This window comes from Meriones unguiculatus, chromosome 10 (genome assembly GCF_030254825.1).
Source record: "Meriones unguiculatus strain TT.TT164.6M chromosome 10, Bangor_MerUng_6.1, whole genome shotgun sequence".
Lineage (NCBI taxonomy): Eukaryota > Metazoa > Chordata > Mammalia > Rodentia > Muridae > Meriones > Meriones unguiculatus.
This window is the reverse complement of record NC_083358.1, coordinates 63,886,834-63,909,811: the sequence shown is the minus strand read 5'-3', so window position 1 is coordinate 63,909,811 and position 22,978 is coordinate 63,886,834. Positions and strand designations below refer to the sequence as shown.

Sequence of the window (22,978 nt, the reverse complement as noted above, 5' to 3'; positions counted from 1 at the left end):
GAAGAAGAACAAATATTTACACAATATGAGACTGGTTATGGGCCATACAAATAACAACACCAAAATCTGCCATCATTTAGCGCTCTGCTGTACAGAATTAAAAATTGAATATACAGAGACACACCTTCATACAATGCACCCCAATACCCAAGGCTCAGAAAATAAAACGTGAATTATGGCAGAAAGATTGTAACACACAGAGGGCAGGACTCCTGCTGCCAGACAGTGTGCCCTAGACAGAACAGGGAAAATGCACCCAAGAAACCTCAACAATATGGTTGCCTGAACAAAACTGGTACAATGGCAACGCCAGATACAATGCTAACATGGACAGGGGGAGTGTCACATGATTCCATTCCTAAATGAAGAGCTGCAGAAAGTCAAGGGCTGCTTTGAAGGAGAATCAGTTTCTTGCACAGAAAAAAGATCACATAGTAGCCCAACCTCAAATGGGCACACACACACACACACACACACACACACACACACACATATATATATATATATATATATATATCTCAGCAATGTTAAATGGACTCAGTAATATGTATATATGTGTGTGTGAATATGAATTAATACCCGTTTTGTACACTGCTGGATTCCAAGCAGGAGAACCAAGCTTTGTTCCTCCCGGCAATGACGGCTTTGGATCGTACCATCAAATTTACAGCCTCAGCCTTAACTGTCCACAGTCTTTTCAGCTCTTAAGCGTCATGACACTCTTTCCCCTATCCAAATTATTCATTTTACTTCCTATAATTATATGCTCTTGTAATCCTGGTAGAGATGATTGTGTTATTTACATTTATGTTTACATGTTTGTCTGTCTCTGAAAATAGTCATCTTCTTGACCTATGAAAATATTCATGTGTATAATGAATACACATGAATAATATGGTTTTTTATAAATGGGTACTGACAGTTTGTTGGTTTTAATTGAGTAGCATGCAAGCCCCTGATATAATCACAGTAAATACAACTTTGCTATTGAAACAGTTTTCAGTTCTTTAGCTGTTATGCTTTGATGGGCTGTCCTAAACATTTTGGTCATACTGACAAATACCGTTTTCTTCTCTATATACAAAACAGTGAAACTGAGGTTCTGAAAGGATTGGTGTTACCATCCAGAATTAGACTCAACATTTTTGGTGGTTTTCAAACTTTTGTGATTTGTCTGTTATAGAACTACAGAAAGCCCAACTCAAATAGTTAATAAATGTAGAAGAAATGAAGTGTGTACTCCTTTGCCCCTTGCCCTCACGTGCTTCTAGGGTGACCCTGAGAATGATTCATGGATCTTTGCCCTTGCTATACTTTTGAGCAATAGTTTATGTACAACAGTATGAGCACCATCAACCTCCAGGTCCTGGAGCAGCTGCAAAATCCTTCCAAAAACCACCACGTTTCATTGAACTTTGTAATGGCAGCTGAGACGTTCTTCTTCTTTGTGACTTAATTTTCTGAGTGAAGGAGAAATGCCACAAATGTAGTTTTAAGTTTGGTCAGCATTTTTCTTTCTGATCTTGTTTGATTTAATCAGGACTCTATTCTGTAGCTGGCAACAGACAAATGGTCCATGACATCCCAGAGAAGAGTGTGAAGCTGGTCCCAAGAATCAAAGCAAGACCTGGGCAGAGAAAGGCTCAGAAGAAGGCAGGATCTTCTAAGCCAAATCAGTTTTCATTGACATAAAGTTCTAAGAGGGATTGAGGTTCATGATACTGGGGACTGGTGTTTGGTTCCTGTGGGTTATTATTTAAAAGATACTAGTGGCTGGAATGTTAAATTATCAAGGAAATTTATGCCTCAATAGTAGACCAAGTCATGGTAATACAATTAGTACTGAAATGAAAATGTGCTGAGTACTTTTAATATCATAATTTCCCAAGACTTACGCAGTCATGCCCTTTGTGGTGTGTTTTGACTGATCTTCACTAGTAAACATACATAGTTCATCAGACTGAAAGTTGCTGTAAATACAAAATCACAATGAAATCAAATTATTTTGTGACACTTAAATTATTTCATGCAATATGTTTTGCTACTGGATGAACTGTCTCATACTTCACACAAATTGAATTCAGACAGCAAATGATCCAGAAAAAAATTATAGATATAGCTCTTCAGTAAAATCATCAAATCCCTCTTTTTATTTCTTCACAAGATAATCTTCTTCATTCTATAGCCTATGTAATGTGTTATTTTAATATTATAAAACTAATGTATTGTTTACAAACACATATAACTGATGGCACCTAGAGGGGGTATCTGCTTCATTTATTCACTCACTTTTCCATTCTGTGAAAAATGTGTACTTGAAAGTAGGATATATATATCACAGAGACATATTGTAGCGTTACGACTAATACGATATATGCACTATGAAGAAGTGAAAAAACTCCAAGTTTATGAGGTTAATTTAGAGTGTGCAAAGACTTTTATGACAGTTGCTGCTTATATTTGGATATTACTTCTATATTGACCTCAAAGAACTTTTGTTTTCCTCCTGACATTTTTTTATTTCAAAATAGTGTCCTTATTCATCACATTTTGTTCCTTGGAGTCTCCTCGTCATTCCTGACACTGCAAAAATAATCAGATATACTTCTGAGATTTTAAAATGCTTTATTAGACAACCACTCAACAAGTATTTAACAAATACTCAATGGCAGACGCCACGCAATGGTTGGGTAAATAAAGCAGACAGTAAACAATTGGCAGAGTCAATAACACAATTCCACGTGTGTCATAGGGATTGTTCATGTGTACAGTATTAATATCACGTATGGGTTGAAAATGTTTAAGTTAAAAACTTTTCGTTTGCATCAACTTTTCGGAATAAGTTAATTGCCCATGGAGGCCGGAGGGGCCATATTCCTGTTGCAATACTCTGTTGTTGCCCAATACGAGGCAGCGTTCGGAGAATCAGGCAAGACAGGCTACTGGCTTTCCTCTTGCCCCCACAGATAACAGTTTTACTTCTCAGAAAGTAAACATAAGCCAATGTAGTTTCATTTTCAGTTCTCTATCTCCCACAACAGGATGAACGCAACCTCCAGTTTGATTCTGAGTATTTAAGAGCAGAACTTTCAGGAGGAATCAGGAGCAGCAGCGAGTCTAAGCGCGCTGAGCCAAGGTGCAGAGAATCATCTGCGCAGGCAGGTGAGTTGCCAGAGACTCGGTACCTAATGTACACATCTTTGTTTGTTTATTTGTTTGATTTGCTTTACATCCTGGTTGTACCCCCATCCCTCCTCGTCTTGCAGTCCCGCCCTTCCCCTCTCCCCCCTCCCCTACTCCTCAGAAAAGAGGAGCTCCCCTTCCCGTCCACCCCAGCTCAACAAATTCACCTCAGGACTGAGCGCGCCTTCCCCCGTGGCCTTGCAAGGCAGTCCCACCAGGGGGAGGTGATCAAAACGCTGGCAGGGAGTTTCAGGAAGGTCCCAAGGTTCCAGGGCGCAAACTCCACGCTGGGGTACCCAGCGTGACGCTGGCGGGTGGGCTACGGTGACCAGAGATGGCTCGGTGGTCCCACGGCTTGTAGACAAAGTTGTTCCGTGCTGCCGGGAGGCCTGGCGACTCTGGGGCTTTGGCCAGGCAAGGGGATGCTGCGTTCCAATGGGGAGATCAGCCCGGATCTGCGCTATCCTGCGCACCTTTTCCACTGTAAGGGGGAGCAACTCCTTTCTAGTTCAGAGGGACCTAACTCCAGGCTCCAGGCAGCGTTTTTTCCTCACCACCACAGAGCTTCGGTGCTCCACCCGGTGCTCAGTCAGGAGTTGAACAAACAGTCGGAAAGACTGAATCCCTTTCGCCCTCTAGTGGTACCAGCTGCACTCTCGCTCCCTGCAGTGCAGGAGTCAGGCACACTTACTAATCAAAGGTTAAAACCAGGAATAAAACCTGAGCCCCTTGATATATTGCAAACAGTTTCAAAGTACGTTGTCCATCCAAGAACGGTTTCAGACAGGTTTGGGGACTTTTGAAAAACCTAGTGTCTAGGCAGTTTTATCTGTCTTCTTTGTGATTTGGAAACCATGGCTTTTTTAGATGACCCAATTCGAGCTATGAAGTTCTACTTATTTAATGTACATTAAAAGCTTCCTAGTCGGGATAATAACTCAGTCCTTCATGCGAACAGGGAGAAAAAAAAGTGACATGCTTATCAGTATTTTCCTAATAGAGACAGAACTGGTCATTAAGGTAATGTCTTTCACGGAACTTAAAGTGAACTAGGGTTTCCCATTCGACACCTACTCTAAATTGATGTTAAGTGAACAAACACCCCATCGCTTTTAAGAGGACACAAGAAGATCAGCACCCAATAAGAGTACCATAATGCCATAATGCCATGTCACTAATCAGTTGAGAATAACTGATACTTCCCAATTAAGAAATTGATCAGTTTAGAAATGCTGAATTGGGGAAGTTGATTCAGACAGAGAAGTTTTGGTAGTAGGATCTGTAAAAGGGAGAAAGGCAGATTGGTGTTTATTCCCTGGTCCACTGAGTAACTTATAGACTCCCTCAACATTCGTTCAGCACTTATGCATGGCTCTAAAGCATGTGAAAAGAAAAGGCAATAGTCTTTAATACACAGGGTTTTCTTTAATTTTTTTATTTATTACAATTTATTCACTTTGTATCCCAGCTGTAGCACCCTCCCTGGTCTCCTCCCAGTTCTGCCTCCCTCCCTCCTTCCCTCCCTCCCTCTTCTTCTCCCATGCCTCTCCCCCAGTACACTGATAGGGGAGGGTACTGACTTTAGCCTATCAAGTCTCTAGCCTATCCTTTCATCTGACTCTAGCATATCAGGTCTCATCAGGACTATCTGCATTGTCTCCCTCTGTAACCTGTTAAGGCTGCCCTCCCCCTCCCCCCCTGCCCCACTCAGGGGGAGGTGATCAAAGAGCCAGCCACTGAGTTCAGGTCAGAGACAGCTCCTGTTCCTCTTACTAGGGTACCCAGTTGGACACTGAGCTGCCATGGGCTACATCTCTGCAGGGGTTTTGGTTATCTCCATGAATGGTCCTTGGTTGGAGTATCAGTCTCAGAAAAGACCCTTGTGCCCAGATTTTTTGGTTCTGTTGCTCTCCCTGTGGAGCTCTAGTCCCCTCCAGGTCTTTCTATCTTTCCCTTCTTTCATAAGATTACCTACACTCTGCCCAAAGTCTGGCTATGAGTCTCAGCATCTGCTTTGATACCCTACTGGGTAGAGTCTTTGAAAGGCCCTCTGTGGTATGCTCCTGTCCTGTTCCCTGTTTTCTCCATCTTCTGATGTCTACCCAGTTTGCTTTTCTGAATGAGGATTGATCATCCTACCCAGGGTCTTCCTTCTTGCTTAGCTTCTTTAAGTATACAGATTTGAGTATGTTTATCCTATATTATATTTCCAATATCCACTTATAGGTGAGTATAGACCATGTGAATACACAGGGTTTTTAACAGGTTCATTGCCACAGTCAGAACTTTGCCTGCAGAAGTATTTATTCATTAGGGTGTATTTTCAGAGAAATAAGCCAACTTCATACTTGCCATTTATCATAGTACAGAGAATAAGCTGAAGGTTCTGAGGCTGGTCTCAGCTGGTAGAGAACTTGGCTAGCATTTGTGAAGTTCTGGCTTCAATCCTCAGCAGCATAAAAATCTGGCATGGTGATACCCATCTATGATCCTGGCACTCAGGCAGTGGAAACAGCAGAACCAGTAGTTCAAGACCAGTCTCTGCTACAAAAAGAAATAAAATAAAAATAAATAAAGATTTTTACAAAAATTAGAGGCCATTTGGGCTTGGTGGGATCCTACCTGAAAAACAAACACAAAACAAACAAACAAACAAACAAACAAAAAACACCTAAAATGTAACAAAGCCCTCACCCTCAGGCAAAAAAAATCACAATTACAAAGCCAGGTATGGTGATGCATGCAGGTAACCTTAGTAGACCAGGAGAGTTTGTGGCAGAAAGGTTGGGTGTTCAAAGCCATTCTGCCTATACAGGATATTTGATGCTAGCCTGGGCTACGTGAGACCTCAATGAAACAGAATGAGGTGGAAACTACCAGCTATTCAATTTACTTAAAGCACTGCACTTGGCTCAGCTAGTTGCCAAGGATGACTTTACTTCATATCCCAGTACAGAATGACCTGGAGAAATAGCTAAGACACAATGCGTCGTTGCCCTTAACCTGACCAAGAAAGCTTAATCCTGTCAAATGTATCATATATCTTTGTAAAGCAAAAAGCTAACTTCCATGCATGCTTCTGGAAAACAATCCCCCTTGCTTGCCTGTTTGCCACACCTTGTGGTCTTAGAGTATAAAATGAGAATGGAAACTGGACTCTGTGCAGAAGGCTTCAGAAGCTATCTTGGCTTTGGTCCATTGGTGAATACATCTCCTCTCTTCCATCCTCATCGATTTGGGAGTGATTATTTCAGAGCAATTCCTGAAACGTTGTCATCTGAACTCAACAACAACAAAGGGGGAAAAGAAGAAGCCTAAGTAGATGTACACATTGTACAAACGCAGGCTAATGGTCTCACCACTAGAGGTAGCTTGGAGAGCTCATATTCTACTAAGAAGGCTTCTTGGGGTTTGCAGGTGACCATGGCATCTGGTGCCAGCATGGAGGCTCCCATCTGTCTAGTAGAAAATGAGAATGAAGAGCTGAGGGTGAACCCCAAAGCAATAAACATTCTTGAGAAGATTACTCAGCCTGTGGTGGTGGTGGCCATTGTTGGACTGTACCGTACGGGGAAGTCTTACCTGATGAACCGCTTGGCTGGACAGAACCATGGTGAGTCTTGTCCTCACACAGAAGGACAGAAGCCATTTACTTGGAATCACTGACAATGCAAACTGATCATTCTCTGTTGCTCATATCAATTCCTGTCACATCACTTCTCTTTGTATAACATAACCAGAAGTGAATCTCAAGACTGCAGGACATTTGCATGCTTAGTGTTTCCTGATGACAACATATTTCTTTTTAAACTTTAGGTGTAGTTCATATGTTTATTCATAGCAACAGAGAATTCTGTACTTTGTTGCCAAAATCTCACCTGGTTTTAATTTTCGCTAATGTGGTGAGCTAGGCTGTACCAGTGGCTCATAGACAAGGTGGAAGAGCTCTTCACATCTTGCGATTTGCATCTCATGTCTTACTTTGTAAAACGCACACTCAAGTCTTTAAAAAAAAAAGCAGGTCATTCTGCTTTCTTCTTATTCATCTTTAGACACTCTGCCTTGGTCCCACTACTTTCCTCTTTATATGTAGACCATGCAACTACTTTTTCCTCCTAATGTCTTGTACCTGAATCAGCTGAGCACCATTATGGGTGGAACCTCTGCTTCCTATATTCTAAGGATTAATATACATCCATGGTTCTTTCTTATCCTCTCGTACAGGCTTCAATCTGGGTACCACAGTGAGGTCGGAAACTAAGGGCATCTGGATGTGGTGTGTTCCTCACCCCAGCAAGCCAGAATACACACTCGTGCTTCTGGACACGGAAGGGTTAGGTGATGTGGAAAAGGTAAGCCTGGTCTTGATTCTTTGCATACCATTTGATTGCTGCTTTAGTCCAGCTTCTGCACTGGTTGCAAGGATTGCAACCAAGTTATTGATAAGGAGGGTAAGCTGCTTCCCTTAGTGAAGGTGCTTCTTTGATACTTTGTTGTCATGGACGATAGTCTTTCATCCCTGTGAATAATACAGTTCAGTAAGTATGTATTGCAGAGCTGGGTGTCAGGGTTTCTCCAGGTACTGCAGTGCAAGGCACAGGCACACAGCTTAAGTCCAGGAGTAAGCAGACATATACCGTGAGATCTGTGTGCAAGGTGCTGTGGGTTCACAGAAATAGACAATCTAGTTCATTTCATTAGATAATGCCTCCTCCAAGCAAGTTGTCACCTTTGAGGTCACTGATAATTTGATGTAACTCTAGGTAGTAGCAGCAGCCTTAGGGCTAAACATTTTATTATGGGGTATAAAATTTCCAATAACCAACCGTGTATTAAACCAAAATGGATTCTCATAGAAGCCAGTTGCTGTCTGACCTAAGCTTTGCTTCTATTCATCTGAATTCAGCAACTTTTTAAGGGATATCAAGATAGGGATTTGAAAAAAATATGTCCTCAGAATATAAAAGATTTGCTGCCTGCTACTTCATATCTAGTGAGCACAGAATCTATATTATACACGAATAAGGGAGACACCACAGCATACCCTGATGATCAGGTATGACCCACTGACCCGGAAGTGTCTGGGATTGGGCAGCATCTAACTCTGTTTGCCTAGCTTTCACAGCGTCACATCTTACTTCCTGCCCCAACTTCCAAGTCCTCACACATAGCAACTGCTTCCGTCAAACAAAATAGGTGTGCAATGCACTTATAAGATCTGTACTTTATAATAATTTTTATTTACCAAGTAGTGATCTTCCCTCATGTGGAATGTATTTAAATCTGTAATTATACTTACCAGCAATTATTTAGAAAGAAACTGTTTTTCTACCATCATATCCCAGTTACACAGCCACATTGCTCTAAAGTTACAAAACCCTTTTGGACACTTATTAAAATTAATCATTTTCTTCATTATTATCATTTCATCCTACTTTTGGCACATTGATCATCATGGTTTTATTTCTATATTTATGGGACTTTCTGCCCTTCCATATTGCTATATGAAAATTTACTTTCACGCAGCTCAGCGTAGTACCTGATATTTTGTAGATGTTCTGTGAAGAGCAGTTAATTTCAACAAATATTCCTGCCTCTAACATGACATCCTCAGTGACCTGTTAAGGAAATGGCGAGTTAACATTGTGCAGTCATTGTGTTTAGGCACCATAGCAAGCATTTTTCATATTTGGACAGTGTTGTTGGTTTTGGCTATGGAAACTGGTAAGGGTCAGTTTCAATGCTGAAAAGGAAATATAAATTTGTTATTCTTCATCCTATTATTCTGCTGTGTTTCTGCTTACGTAGCAAATAAACAAATGAATGAAAGAATGGAGGTTAGAGTCTGAAGTCCCCTGCTTTCACGTGTCTTCCAGAGTGACCCTAAGAATGACTCGTGGATCTTCGCCCTGGCCGTGCTTCTAAGCAGCACCTTGGTCTACAACAGCATGAGCACCATCAACCACCAGGCGCTGGAGCAGCTGCAGTATCCTTCCAGGGGCCAGACGCCGTGTTTCATTGAGTTGAGGAGAGGTGGCAGCTGGGAGTTATTGCTTATGTTATTCAGTTCTTAGGATTTAGGGAAAAGGTATGAGGGACAAAAGAGGGGGCTTGTGAAATTGGTTTGTAAGAGAAATCTGAGAAGGTGGAATGGTGCCTTTTTTTCCTTAGCTAAGGTCCCAGCTATGTAACTGAACTGACAGAGCTGATCAAGGCAAAATCCACAGCTAGGTCTGAAGAAATGGATGACTCTGATAAGTTTGTGAGTTTCTTTCCAGACTTCATCTGGGCTGTTCGAGATTTCGTTCTAGAGCTGAAGTTAGATGGACGCGTCATCACAGAAGATGAGTACCTGGAGAATGCCCTTAAGCTCATCCCAGGTATCAAGGCTTAGCGTGGGTAGAAACGGCTCCAGCTGTTTCGTTCAGTACTTGGCAGAAATGTTGATTTGACACTGACATGAGCTCTAAGCCAACAATAAATAATGATAGCTGAAATGCAATTGGTGAAAGTTTTCCGTGATTATTACTCTGGAAAATCTTTAGCTGTGTATGTTCTATAACATCCACACACCACACATTGTGCTTTGTATTTCTGTTCTCTCTGTGTGTGTGTGTGTGTGTGTATACATATGTATATACCCCTAACAATATTTATCCTTACCCTAAATATATATAAATATATAAACTTAAACATTAAATATATAATATGGTATATATATATTTATATATGTATACATATCTTTCTACACACATATCTATGTATATATGTCCATACATACACAGAGGAAGAGTTCACAGGTCACATGAAATCCCATGAAGTGAAATGATCTCTTCCAGATTGCAATTCTTTTGTACAGTGTATTTCACTGTAACTTGGCAACTTACGATTTCTTAGAGAAATACCGTATCAAAAATAGCTAAGAAAAACCATTGATATTTCCTTTCAAGAAGACTCAAATCTTTTATTTTACCTTTCTTATAACATCCCCCTCTTCTCTTGACAGCCTTACAGTTATCATATTTGACATAATATATCTGTCAAATATATAATATTTAGCTCTTGAGAGAGGGTGCTCAATAATTTTATTCATTCATTCATTCATTCATTCACTTTTTTCCTTTCAACAAACATCCATTGAATGCCTAGGTGGCATGTGATTGCTGTATTTTCCAGTCAAGACTAACAGACTCTGACTTAGGAGACAGTCTTTACGTTACATTGAGTTAACATTACTCATCATAATTGTCAAGGCACAGAATCTCCGAGTGTAGTTATGGTGCATGTCTACCAGAAGCTGATATTTGTATTTTTCTGTCCTGACCTGATATCATCTCATCTTTCATTTTTCCCCCAGTAGTATCTTAATTGTTTTCTGTATCACTTTGTTTTATGGCCCATGTTTCATTTCTGACACAGGTACAGGAAAATCAGAAAACTTTTTTCTAACACTTTGGTTTCATTCTGCCATTATCCAGTAAAAGTTTGTTAAATTCTTAATCCATTGGAGCCTATACCAAGTGCTGGGAAGACCAAAGATTAGTTGCCCTCATCCCATAGTTGGATGGTCCCATTAATCTTCATGATTACTTCATTGCTCATAAATAAACCTTGTCTTAGATCAGTGGTTTTCAACCTTCCTAATCCCCAACAATAAAATTCTTTTATTGCTACTTTATAACTGTAAGTTTGCTACTGTTATGAATTATAATGTAAATATCTGCATTTTCCAATGGTCTTAGGTGACCTGTAAAAGGTCCATTTGTCCCCCAAAGGGGTTGTGACCCACAGATTGAGAACCACTGTCTTGGATTTTTTAATGAGGAATAGTGAGGATAATAGTGAGGAACATGTGAGGATAACAGCAGACATAGAGATAAAAGAATGGCTGTAATCACAAGCTCTCTGTAAAAGAAAACACTGGGCCCCTAGCCTGAAGGCTGTTGTTTCAAAGAACAAATTTTTAATATATGTTTTACAGGCAGGAGTCTCAAAGTCCAAAGTTCTAACATGCCTAGGGAATGCATCAGGCACTTCTTTCCAAAACGGAAGTGTTTTGTCTTTGATCGACCTATAAAAGAAAAAGAACTCTTAGTCCACGTTGAGGAAATTCCAGACAACCAGTTGGATCACAATTTCCAACTGCAATCAAGAGTATTCTGTTCCTACATCTTCTCCAGTGCAAAGGTCAAGACCTTGAAAGAGGGAATCATTGTCCACGGAAACCGTGAGTCACCTTTGCCCCAGGGGATATCTCTTACTTTGAAATAGTGTGTGTAAAATTTTGATCAAATGGTTAGCATCTGATATGATACTCAGACACCGCTCAGAAAATTTTGCTTCTCTTAAATATTGTCTCTGTTCATGGGGCTTTATTAAAAATCTAATAATCTTCAGACATAACCAGTGCTCAAGGAAGCAAGTTGAAGGTGAAAAAGGAATACTTGTGTTTGAAGTAATGTACAAGGACACAAGTGCTTCTCTGCCCAGCTAGAAAAGACAGTTCTACAGAAATGAAGAAACCAAGGCTTCTAAAAGTTCTTTGTAAGTTTGAGATACAAAAATTCACTAGTTAAGTTAGGTCAGGTCGATGGCTCAGTCAATAGAGTGCTTGCCTTGCAAGCATGAGTTCAACCCCCAGATTCCACCTGGAGGGTTGAGAGTGGTGGTGCACAGGTGTAACGGAGGGCCAGGAAGAGACAGGCAGGTTCTGGAGGCTTGCTGCCTGGCCAGCCTTGCCAACTTCCAGTCAGTGAGAGACTTTGTCTCGATGAGATATAAAATTAAAAGCAGGCAAAAGTGTCAGAAACAGCCTCTGCTGGTGTGACATGTCCAGCTGTACTCTGAGGAGAGTTGCCTAATCTTAAATTGATATGCCATGTTGTGGTTGATATCTCCGGGAGGCCTGTCCTTTTTGGAAGGGAAATGGAGAAGGTGGGGGTTATGGAGGAGGTGGGAGAGGGAGGGAAAACTGTGTTCGGGATGTAATACCTGAGATAATAAATTAATGAAAAATATAAAATTAAAAGAGGGATGGCACTTGAGGCAACAAAGGTTGACGTTTGGCTTCTACAAGCACACACACACAACTCCCTCCACACAGATTAACTATTGTCTTATATACACATCCTTCAATGAAATGGGTTTGCACAGTTACATGATGGCTGTACTAAGAGCTGTTCCCCTCACATACTGCTCTGTTATCTTGAAATTCCTGAAGGTTTTTTTTTTTTTTTTTTTTTTTTGAGATTATCACTTTCATTTGAGGCTGGGTCTCACAAAATAGGTCTTTGCTCTCATAGATGAAGCTTTCATTGCCTAAGTAGCCTCCTTCATTTCTGATTCATGTGAAAATAACAAAAGCTAGCTTGATAGTCAAACTTAACATTCTTTGCCTTGCTCAGGACTGGCGACTCTGGTGACAACCTATGTGGACGCCATCAAGAGCGGAGCAGTGCCATGTTTGGAGAATGCGGTGACGACCCTGGCTGAGCGTGAGAACTCCATAGCTGTGCAGAAGGCAGCTGACCACTACAGTGAGCAGATGGCTCAGCGAGTGAGGCTCCCCACAGACACTTTCCAGGAGCTGCTGGATGTGCATGCAGCCTGCCAGAAGGAAGCCATTGCTGTCTTCATGGAGCACTCCTTCAAGGATGAACACCAGCAATTCCAGAAGAACTTGGTGGTACTGTGTCTGCATGTTTTCTTTTTTATTCCAGATACCCACCTTTAGGAGTGTTGATTAATGGCTACCCTTCTGCCTTTGTCATTCATCTTGATTCCTGTGAGTGACAGGGTTCTATAGGATCAAAAGATTAATTTTTCATCTATGTGTAGGAGTTTTCAATGAATCTAACAGCATGAAAACCCCACGTGAATTAACTCAGTTTTGCAGGGTATAAGCATGCTTCAGGGAAGCATGGGGGAAGGCTTTGCTAGGGGTACCAGACCACTGAAACAAGATGTAACTGAGTTCAATTCTCACCTGAACAATCTGAAGGGCCTCATAAATTAGTCAAGGGAGTCCCTCGGACTGTAATTTATAAGTACAATGTAAAGTTTTATCATTATGTCTCCAAAACCCATATTCTCCATAGAAGAATTAATGAAGGGTTCATGAACCTATATAAAGTCTCAGTCACTGTGTGAGTCACCTTTTCACTGACACATTTCCTGGAGGAAACTCCCTGCCAACTACCTTCCATTGCTCAGTTGTGGTATCTTCACTGTTCATGCTGCTGACAGAGCCAAAGGTTCTGCCATTTGACCTTATTATTTCACAAGGAATGAGCCTGGCCACAGGAAGGAAAGGGAATTTTCAAGGTTACATAGATAGTTGCTCAGATGTGGGACAGAAGAGAGTTTCCTATTTCATGATGTACTTTTCACACCTGAGTCCGTTACTTCCCCCATGATCACAGTTGGATCCGTTTTCACAGTTTCCTTTTCTGGCATCTCTGCAATCCCCTGGCAGGTCACCATAGAGGAAAAAAAGAAAGACTTCTTGAGACAGAATGAAGCAGCATCTCTCAGTCACTGCCAGGCTGAGCTGGAGAAGCTTTCAGAGACCCTGAGGGAGAGCATCTCTCGTGGAGCCTTCTCTGTTCCCGGAGGGCACAGCCTCTACTTAGAAGCCAGGAAGAAGGTTGAGCGGGACTATGAGCGGGCGCCCAGGAAGGGAGTGAAGGTGAGGAATGAGGCATAAGCAACAAGGAGATGGGCCTCAGGGTTAACAGGAAGTCTCCTTCCTCCTTAGAGCTTAACTGAACTGTTTGCGAGGTGATGGCAGAGGCATGTCTACCTATGCACTTCAAGCTTTTCTAGCTCCAGAACTGATTATTGTTGTTTTTTATCTAAATTTCTCACTGTGTATATTTTGTTGTTACACTACACATGTACTGTGTTACATTAAGAAATTTTCATATACGCAAACACACACACGTACACACATGGTGTAATGAGCATATCCCCCATCTCTCTCCATCCTCCTTCTCAATGAACCGAAAACCAGTCTTTCCCCCAGAGGAGTTTAGAATAAATAATCCTAACTGGACTAGAACAATTTTTTTCCACTGACTATACAAGGCAATTGTTTCTGAGCTAATAGATGGGATTTGAAGATCAAAGACACACTTGTCCATGAGATTCTGATGATCTTGTCTCAGATATTAATAGTCATTTGGATACATCAGGGTAAAAACTATTCTGGAATAAACAGAGAGCAGAAATAATGATGCAATTAATATTATTATTGTTGCAATAATAATAATAATAATAATAATGTTCACATAGTCAACACCCTCCCTAATTTAGGTTTTATTTACTTTTATGTTGTTCTGAGATAGGCTCTTGAGGTAACAATGCCAGACTGGCACTGAACTTGCAATCCAGCAACCTTCACGTCCTCAGTGCTAGGATCACAGACATGAGCCACCATGCCCAGATTTTAATACCTTATTGCTAGATGACGATATCATCAGTAACCCGGAAGTTCATGCCCCTTTAGAAGTTACAGTTCAGTCCTCAGAAGAACGTAGTAATTTCGTACTGCTGTTGTGCACATTTAGGAGTTGTAGAACAGGATGCCTGGGATGCTAATGCACTGTCAGGCCACAGCAGAACAAGCGGGGCTGCTCGGCACGCTTAGCATCCAAGCAAACCTCAGCAGACAGCTCAGGGAAGCTCTCTCCGAAGAGTGTTTTTGTGACCTAACAATTTCACCTTTTTTTGTTTCACCAGGCAAACCATGTCCTTCAGAGCTTCCTACAGTCACAGATTCCCATAGAGGACTCCATCCTGCAGTCAGACAGAGCCCTCACTGAGGGCCAGAAGGCCATGGAAGGTACATGGGAGGACTCTGCTCGCACAGGGATGGGTAGGCTTCTGCTAAGCTGCTGAGTGGACAGGAAGATCTTCCCATATAGGTTGCACACTCTGCTAATCTGACATTAAGAGGGCGGTCTGGTCTCCCTGAGCTGTCATGACAGGTACCTTCTAGAAGCATTCTGGAAATGTGCTCTGGGGTGTGGTGACTGAAATTCAGACTCCTCTCTTACATTTTTCAAGTTCAGCTGCGTCTCTGAGCCCAAGAAAGGGGACCTCAGTCCTGACTGGGGTCTTCCCTCTCTCAAACCCTTGTTGCACAGCTGAGCGGGCTCAGAAGGAGGTGGCTGAGAGGGAGCAGGAGCTACTAAGGCAGAAACAGAAGGAAATGCAGCAAATGATGGAGTCTCAAGAGAGAACCTACAAGGAAAACATGGCCCAACTGCAGGAGAAGATGGAGACAGAAAGGAAGAACATCCTGAGAGAGCAAGAGGAGATGCTCATACACAAACTGAAGGTGAGGCTGGGCGGGCCCCAGACCTTATCAGAGGGACAGTGCTTAGGTGTAGCCTTGTCTGACATCTCTTGCTCTTATGTGGTGCAGAAGGAGTCACAGGGTCCAGGTTGCTTTGGTCATGTCCCATAACCCAGGAATCCGGCAAATTCATAATGAGCACTGTTTGGTAGAGTAATAGATATGTGTCCTTAACTACTTGAGTCACAAATGCAGACCCTTGACCTTCAGTAAGCATGGTTTAAGTATATCTTTCTTCTTATAGGTCCAAGAAGACATGCTCAAGGAGGGATTTAAAAGGAAATATGAAGCAATCGATTCAGAGATCAGCCAACTACAAAAAGAGATTCAAAAAACTAAGGATCAGAATAGCTTATTGCATGCACAAATCTTGGATGGGTTTGGAAATGTGTTAGTTTCAGTATTGCCCAGCGTGGGTAAGTTTCTTGGTCTAGGGATGAAAATTTTAAGCAGTCAAATGAAATAGGCAAAGAGTTCTTGTCATAAAACTGTAAGTTTGGCTCCTTTTTTCCTGAAACTTATTTTTGAAGTTCGTGTTATGTAAATTTCATTTATTAAATATTAAATTTCAAAAACCAAGAATATAGGTCACTCTCCACAAACTGATGGCAAGGCCCCACTGCTGAGGACAACACGTGTCCTCAAATCATCAAACATGGAGAACTATGCTGGAGCCCAAAGAGAGGACACCTTACTACCGTCTTTGGCACAGGAAGATACTCTATAGGCTACCAAAGGAAAAACATAAACACCAGCGTGGTTGAAAACCCTTTGATCTGCAATAGTGTCCTGACTGCAAAATATGCTAGTGTAGCTGCAGCACAAAACTCCTGAGGACAGCCAGCCAATCAATATCTGATTTGACTTAAGGCCCACTCCACAGGATGAGACCCATACCTGACACTGGTTTGGGGGACCAAGAACCCAAGACTAGATAGGCCAGGGAACCTAGAGTAAAACCAAGTACTACTGTTATATTTAAAAAGTAGCAATAAAATGACACCTAGCCACATTCTGCTATCCTCATAGATCAGTGCGTTGCTCAGCCATCATTAGGGAAGCTTCCTCTTGCACCAGATGGGAACAGATACAGAGAGTGAGAGACTTGGGGACACTCAGCCCTAAATGAGGCTCCTTTGTCAAATCCCTCCCCTTGGCGCCCAGGAACACTGTGAAAGAGGAGGCAGAAAGAGTTTAAGAACCAGAGGGGTTGAAGGACACCAAGAAAACAAGTCATCCCCCCCCCCCCCCCCGCCCTTAGGGTTGAAGAAAAGACTCAGATGTTAAGAACACTGGTGTTGATAAGAGATATTTCTATTCTCCAGTGCCATAGAGTTTGTGATCCTTTGGTTTCCTCAATATTGGTTCTCTTACTGAAAAACTTAAAGCATTGGTAAACCCAGCCAATGTAACCTTCACAGCCTATGGAGTTGATGCACAGCTCATGTCAGCAGCGAATGGTGAATGTCAAGCAATTCACTGATAAACTCCAGTTGATCAACCTCCAGTTGATTGACATTGCTAAGAGTTTTTGTACAGACCTTCTCCAGCATTACTGCCATGGAGTATGAACCTTGGTCATATGACTTCTAATGTTTGCAGCGTTGAAATGTTTGGCAAATGCACACCAGTGATACAGACTAAACGATGTCTCCCTCCTAGAAAATGTATGATTCTTTTAAATTTATATATATATATATATATATATATATATATGTGTGTGTTATACAATTTAGACTGTACAAGTAACAGACTAACCCGAGATGTTCATCTTAGGTAAAGGAGTTTTTGAGAATTAGTCTCCTGTGCAAACATTAAAATACAAACCATTTGATTTTAGATAATCAGTATGTCCAGAATATTATTTAAATAAACCGGTGAGAAGAATCTTTATAAACAGGTGCTAAGTGAGATCATTTGATATGGACTAACTAGGATGTTAATAATGAAGTGATATGCTTACGTTTGGATTTAAAACAATTTCAAACAGCCACTTGCTATTTTGGTTTACTTTGAAGAACATCAACTTACTTCAGTTATATATACCACCCGAAACGTTTTATTTGGGATAAGAAATATTCCATTGAGTTTTTGTGCTGTAATGTGGGAAAATGTCCTATTTTTCACAGTTTCTGTCAATATGAAATAAAGTTCAATTCTGGCAAAAATTAAATGTATATGTAGTGTGTGAGTGTGGGCATGCTGGACACTTCTGTTGTCTGTCTTCACTTTCCACCTTGTTTGAGACAGCATTTCTTATTTTTTTGTTGCTCACTGTTGCTTACCCCAGATTAACTGACCGGGTTCTCTCAGGCTCTTGAACCACTGTGAATTCCTTCATACTGTCCCTGAACACCACCATTATGGCTCTCTAGCACTTCAGCCTTGTCTCTTCATATCCGTTTGCTCTGAGGAAGCAGATGCCAAGATTCTTTGAATAACCTTTCTAGTCCCAATGTTTAGATATCAAGGAATCTTGGTTCTCACAGTCAAGAATTTGACACTAAGTTTATGGTTAGAGAAAAACCCCGTGTCACAGTGAGTCACCTACATATGACTTCACTACAGCAGGAACACAAGGCAACTCTGAAGTCTCGGGAGAGGCCTCCATGTGCAACATGGGGACCGAGACAGTGGAGTTCTGTGAAATCAACTGTGGCCTTACGGTGATATTTGGGTCAAGTTCCCCTCTGGGGTGGGGAGAAAGCAGCAGGTTCTGGCCCTTAATAAAGGCGCAGCTTGTCCTGAGTAATGGGACCTACCATTCCTTGTGCTCTGTCCACTTCAGAGGACGAAGTCTTGTTTCTTCTCCTAACCTAACTCTTAATCCACACTCCACTGACCTGTCATTCCCACCCATTATTATGCTAAGTGACACTTGCTCGGTAACTGATTCAGAAACTAGGGCTCATTCTGCTGAGTCACCAGTTCTTAAAGTGGTTCTCTCAAATTAGGGCAAGTAACATGCTCACTAGAGGCGCCCATAACTGCCTATTGAAATTCTCTGCACAGTGCTTATTGTAGAATATCTGAAGCAAATTATTATGGAAATAAAGTTAAAAATTGCCCAACTCCAACCTTCTATTGGTATCACGCTCTATCTTTGATTTATTTGTCGGAACAAGTATGCCCCCCCTTTTGTTTAGTTCAGTAACTCTAGCATAACTTTGGGTCCTCTCTAAGTCTGCATGCTGGCACAATCCCTCACTCTAAGAAGCCTCTTCTGTCTAAACTGCTGTTATAACTCACCTGTGCCCAACTAAACTCCAATACAACAGTTTTTCATACAATCCCGTTTATTGAATATCTCCCTGTCAAGTAAATAAGCAACCCCCTCTACATAACCAGGGATTGTCTCTTGTAGTGGTTTATTTACTTTTATAAATGAAAACCCCACAATTGTTATGAATACATACTTCTATAATTATAAAAACAATTCATATTTAGTGAAAGTAAATTTGTAGTGAGGAAATAAGAAAAACGTAATTAGAGTCAGGGAGACAGCTCGGAGATAAAAGTGCCTGCCACCAAAGCTGGATAACATGACATGCATGCCGTGGCCGACATGGTGAAAGCAGAGAACGGACTTCTGCAAATTGTCCTCTGATTTCCGCATGCCAACTAATGCACGTGGGCATTCACACATGGACATGTGTCCACGCATACTCAAATATGTCACGTAGCACACATATAACAAAAATAATTTTAAAATTGTAAGAAAGAGGCCAACCTTGGGTGTCATTCCTCAAGAACCACCCATTGTTTTTGAAAAAGGGTCTTTCTTGGGACCTGGAGTTTACTGATTAAACTACACTGTCTGGCCAGGAAGTTCCAGGGAGTCCTGTATCCACCTCCCCAGTAGTGGGATTCCCAGCATGTGCCCCTGTGCCCAGATCTTTTTGTAATTGTTAAGGGTTGAGTCCAAGTTTTCAGGCTAACATAGCAAGCATTTTACCAGCTAAGCTATCCCTGAAACTCATATTTTACTTAAAAAAATCAGTATAAACAGTGATTCTAAAGGCCTTTGAGCAATAATAATATACACAAAAAATATAAACGGATAGCTTTACCAATATATTTTAATTGGTCTGTTACTAAAGTCAAAACTCTAAAGCTTCTTAATCTCTAGTAAATTGCCTTTGACATGTATAGAGTCTTTTGTGCATGAAGATTAATAACCAACAAATAAACCAGATAGGATAGACCACTGAAGGAGGCCAAACCATCTCCATTTTCCAGATGGATCTTGGAGCTTAGGATGAAGACTTCTCTTGAATTCACCAGGGGAAAAGAAGACACAGGGTTGAATCTAAGGCAGGCTGTTCCCATGCTTATCAGCAAAGATGAGACATGTAAGCGATGCTCAGCTGAGGCTGCTCAGGGGCAAAGATGCTACCAGCTTAGCAATTAATAAGCCACGTTCACAACTGTACTTTGACATTGTGTGGGCTGTCCTTAGAATTATCTCTACTCCCTAGTCCGTACCCACTCAGGTCTCTCTTTCCCTTTGTTCACAGAATGCACACAGACTTTAACTGTCTTCTCAGTGTACAGTCTGTTCTCTGGGAAGCTGGACATTTCACATTTCAGCAGGGCAGGATTGCATCCGCTCATATGGAGAGAGACGTCAGTATGTGTGTAGTAGGGGAGAAAGAGCAATCGGCTTGTGTGGAGCTGTTGTGTGGGAAAGGCTCCTGGTGGTCAGACATATTCTTTCTTTCTTTCTTTCTTTCTTTCTTTCTTTCTTTCTTTCTTTCTTTCTTTCTTTCTTTCTTTCTTTCTTTTTGGCTTTTCAAGACAGTATTTCTCTGTGTAGCCTTGGCTGTCCTGGACTTGCTTTGCAGAAGAGTGTGGCTCGAAATCACAGAGATCCACCTTCCTCTACCTCCCTGAGTGCTGGGATTACAGGTGTGCACCACCACACCTGACTGACATGTACATTTTTAAGAAGAGGATTTCTTTACTGATGTGTATATTCTTTCTCTCACTCTCCTTTAAATTATGCATATTACATAGAACACTTCATAGAGAAGGGAAGTGAAAATTTGAAAAGTAGACACATCTTTCTCAACTAAAGTACTATGTAAGTATTGGCACCTAAGAAACAAGCAGCTCAAATATTAAGTTCCTACCTATTTCATGTGACAATGTATCTTTCTTTATTTTGTTTTCTCAAGACAGGGTTTCTCTGTGTAGCCCTGACTGTCCTGGAACTCACTCTGTAGACCAGACTGGATGTGAACTCAGAAAACTACCTGTCTCTGCTTCCTGAGTGCTGGGATCAAAGGTGTGCGCCACCCCCCCCCCCAGGTGTGCCGACATATTTTAAGTCAATGGTAAAAGCTGCAGGAAGCGATGCTCATGGGAATTTCTTCTAGTGTGAGCTGTTTGTGAGAATTCCCTCCAGTGTCTGGTTTGGGAGGAGATAAGGGAGCAAATTCTTTACGTTGACCCCTTAATCAGAATTTCTTCATTGTCAACGGAAAAAAACATCTTCTGAGACTGAGAGCATTACATTCTCTGATTTGACTAATTTGGAAAATTCTCTACAATATCTCAGAAACTTGCCCAAACAGAGGAAGGGAGGAATAAGAACTAGCCAGAGTATGGTTTGGGGAATCTGTATCTATTTGGAAGATAGGCAGAAAACTTTCTAGGCAGAGTTGACTGCAGTAATACTTCTACAATGAAATACAGATATGTTAATGGATTGTGAGAACAATGCGTATTTCTTAGTTTATATAACAATTAACTGCAGAAGGTATGTAGTAGGTTTGGGGCTAGATTCAAGTGTGAGCTTTGTGTCCATTCCTTTTGTGATCAGTTGAACAGAGCAACTTGTATATGAGTTTTCCATTTCTCACAGCAGAATATAAATAAGGAACAGCAGGACTAGTGAGAATCTGAAACTTGGTTAAGAACCTTGAACCTTCCAATCACAATTCACTTACATGGAAAGTCACAGGGTATGTCTTGTTAATCCAGTTGGGAGATGTAGTCATTTCTTATGACCAAAAACAAAAACAAAACAAAACAAAACAAAACAAAAAACCCAACCAACCAACCAAACAAACAAACAAACGAACAAAAACAAACCAAAAAACCCAGAACAAACAAAAACCAAAATAACCCCTGAGCACAAATGAATACTCTTATCTTTTCCATAAGGACTTCAACCTAACAAGCACTACGGAGAGTTAATGATGAAATGCATGTCGTTAATAATAAAATTGTATCTGTTGTGACTCATTGGGGCCCTATCAACTGATGAGTCAGTCTGGCTATAGCCTGTTTTGAATCTCACCTGCATGATATCTGTATGGCTGGGGTAGCTGCTCTTTATTTTTGGTTATTATTCAGGTTGGGCACTAATGTGTCTGAACACTCAGTTAAGACAATGGAGGTGGAAGACGATCTTGCTAATTCAGGTGGATGGTTTTCTCCATGTTGAAAAGTCAAGTTGTTTCCAGGAAGCCCTGAGGTATCACAGAGAAGACTTTCTGAGCTGCATCTAGGTCTGCTCTGGCCGCACAACCATGGCATACCGATTTGGATTTCCAGAGCCCGTGTGAAATCTCTAATCCCACTGATCCCATGGTGAGACAGGAGAAAGAGACAGATAAATCCCCGCAAACTCATAGGCCACCCAGCCTGGTATATGCAGTAGCAAACACAATTTGTCCCCAAAAGAGTGAAAAGAGAGATCCTACATGTGAAATAGTCTTCTGAGTATTGGCAACATAGTACGCATGCACCCACACTCAGAGGCATACGTGTGTGAGTACACACATACCACACACAGAGACATACACACATACACACACATCACACATACCATGCACACACCACACACACACATACACACAAACACACACATTGCATATTTGAATTTTTGAGACAAAAATCTCATGAAGCCCAGGCTAACTTCAAGATTAATAAGGGTGACCTTGTACTCTTGGTCTTGTCTCCACTTCCAACTTATATGCATGCATTACGATGCCCAGTTGACATATACAATATTTTAAAGAATTTGTAAAAAAAAAATAAAAATAAAAAGAAGGAGAAGAAGAAAGAAAGAAAGAAAGAAAGAAAGAAAGAAAGAAAGAAAGAAAGAAAGAAAGCATTCATAGAATAGAATTTTCTACTTGTAGTTTTATGTCAGAACTTTAAAAACCTTAGTATTGGAAGGATTTGGAGCTTTGGGTTTGTAGATGAGGAATGCTCAAGTGTATTGGACAAATGGCCAAGGCAGAGAGTCATCTGGGATGTCCCCAGAAAGCGAGGGGAAGCACACTGGGAACTTTCAGTCTGTCAGAGCAGGGAGGGAACATGCAGAGTTGTTAGCTCTCCTGACGTACTTGGCAGAATCACAGGGTCTCCTTCCACTGGACACAACAGCATCTCTATACTCTCACCATTTTCAAGAAGCTTTGGTTA

The 22,978-nt window shown here is 41.3% G+C and overlaps 1 protein-coding gene across 1 annotated transcript; it reads left to right on the top strand.

The window, feature by feature from the left end:
* Window positions 1-3,010: 3,010 nt before the first annotated feature.
* Window positions 3,011-17,714, top strand: LOC110564144 (guanylate-binding protein 3-like). The gene is made up of 11 exons (XM_021661447.2): window positions 3,011-3,162; window positions 6,601-6,796; window positions 7,408-7,535; window positions 9,060-9,169; window positions 9,367-9,563; window positions 11,165-11,410; window positions 12,588-12,868; window positions 13,658-13,870; window positions 14,923-15,025; window positions 15,330-15,523; window positions 15,786-17,714. Exons 2-11 carry the CDS (start codon window positions 6,607-6,609, stop codon window positions 16,005-16,007), a joined length of 1,884 nt encoding a protein of 627 aa, XP_021517122.1. The 5' UTR covers window positions 3,011-3,162; window positions 6,601-6,606; the 3' UTR covers window positions 16,008-17,714.
* The last annotated feature ends 5,264 nt before the right edge of the window (window positions 17,715-22,978 follow it).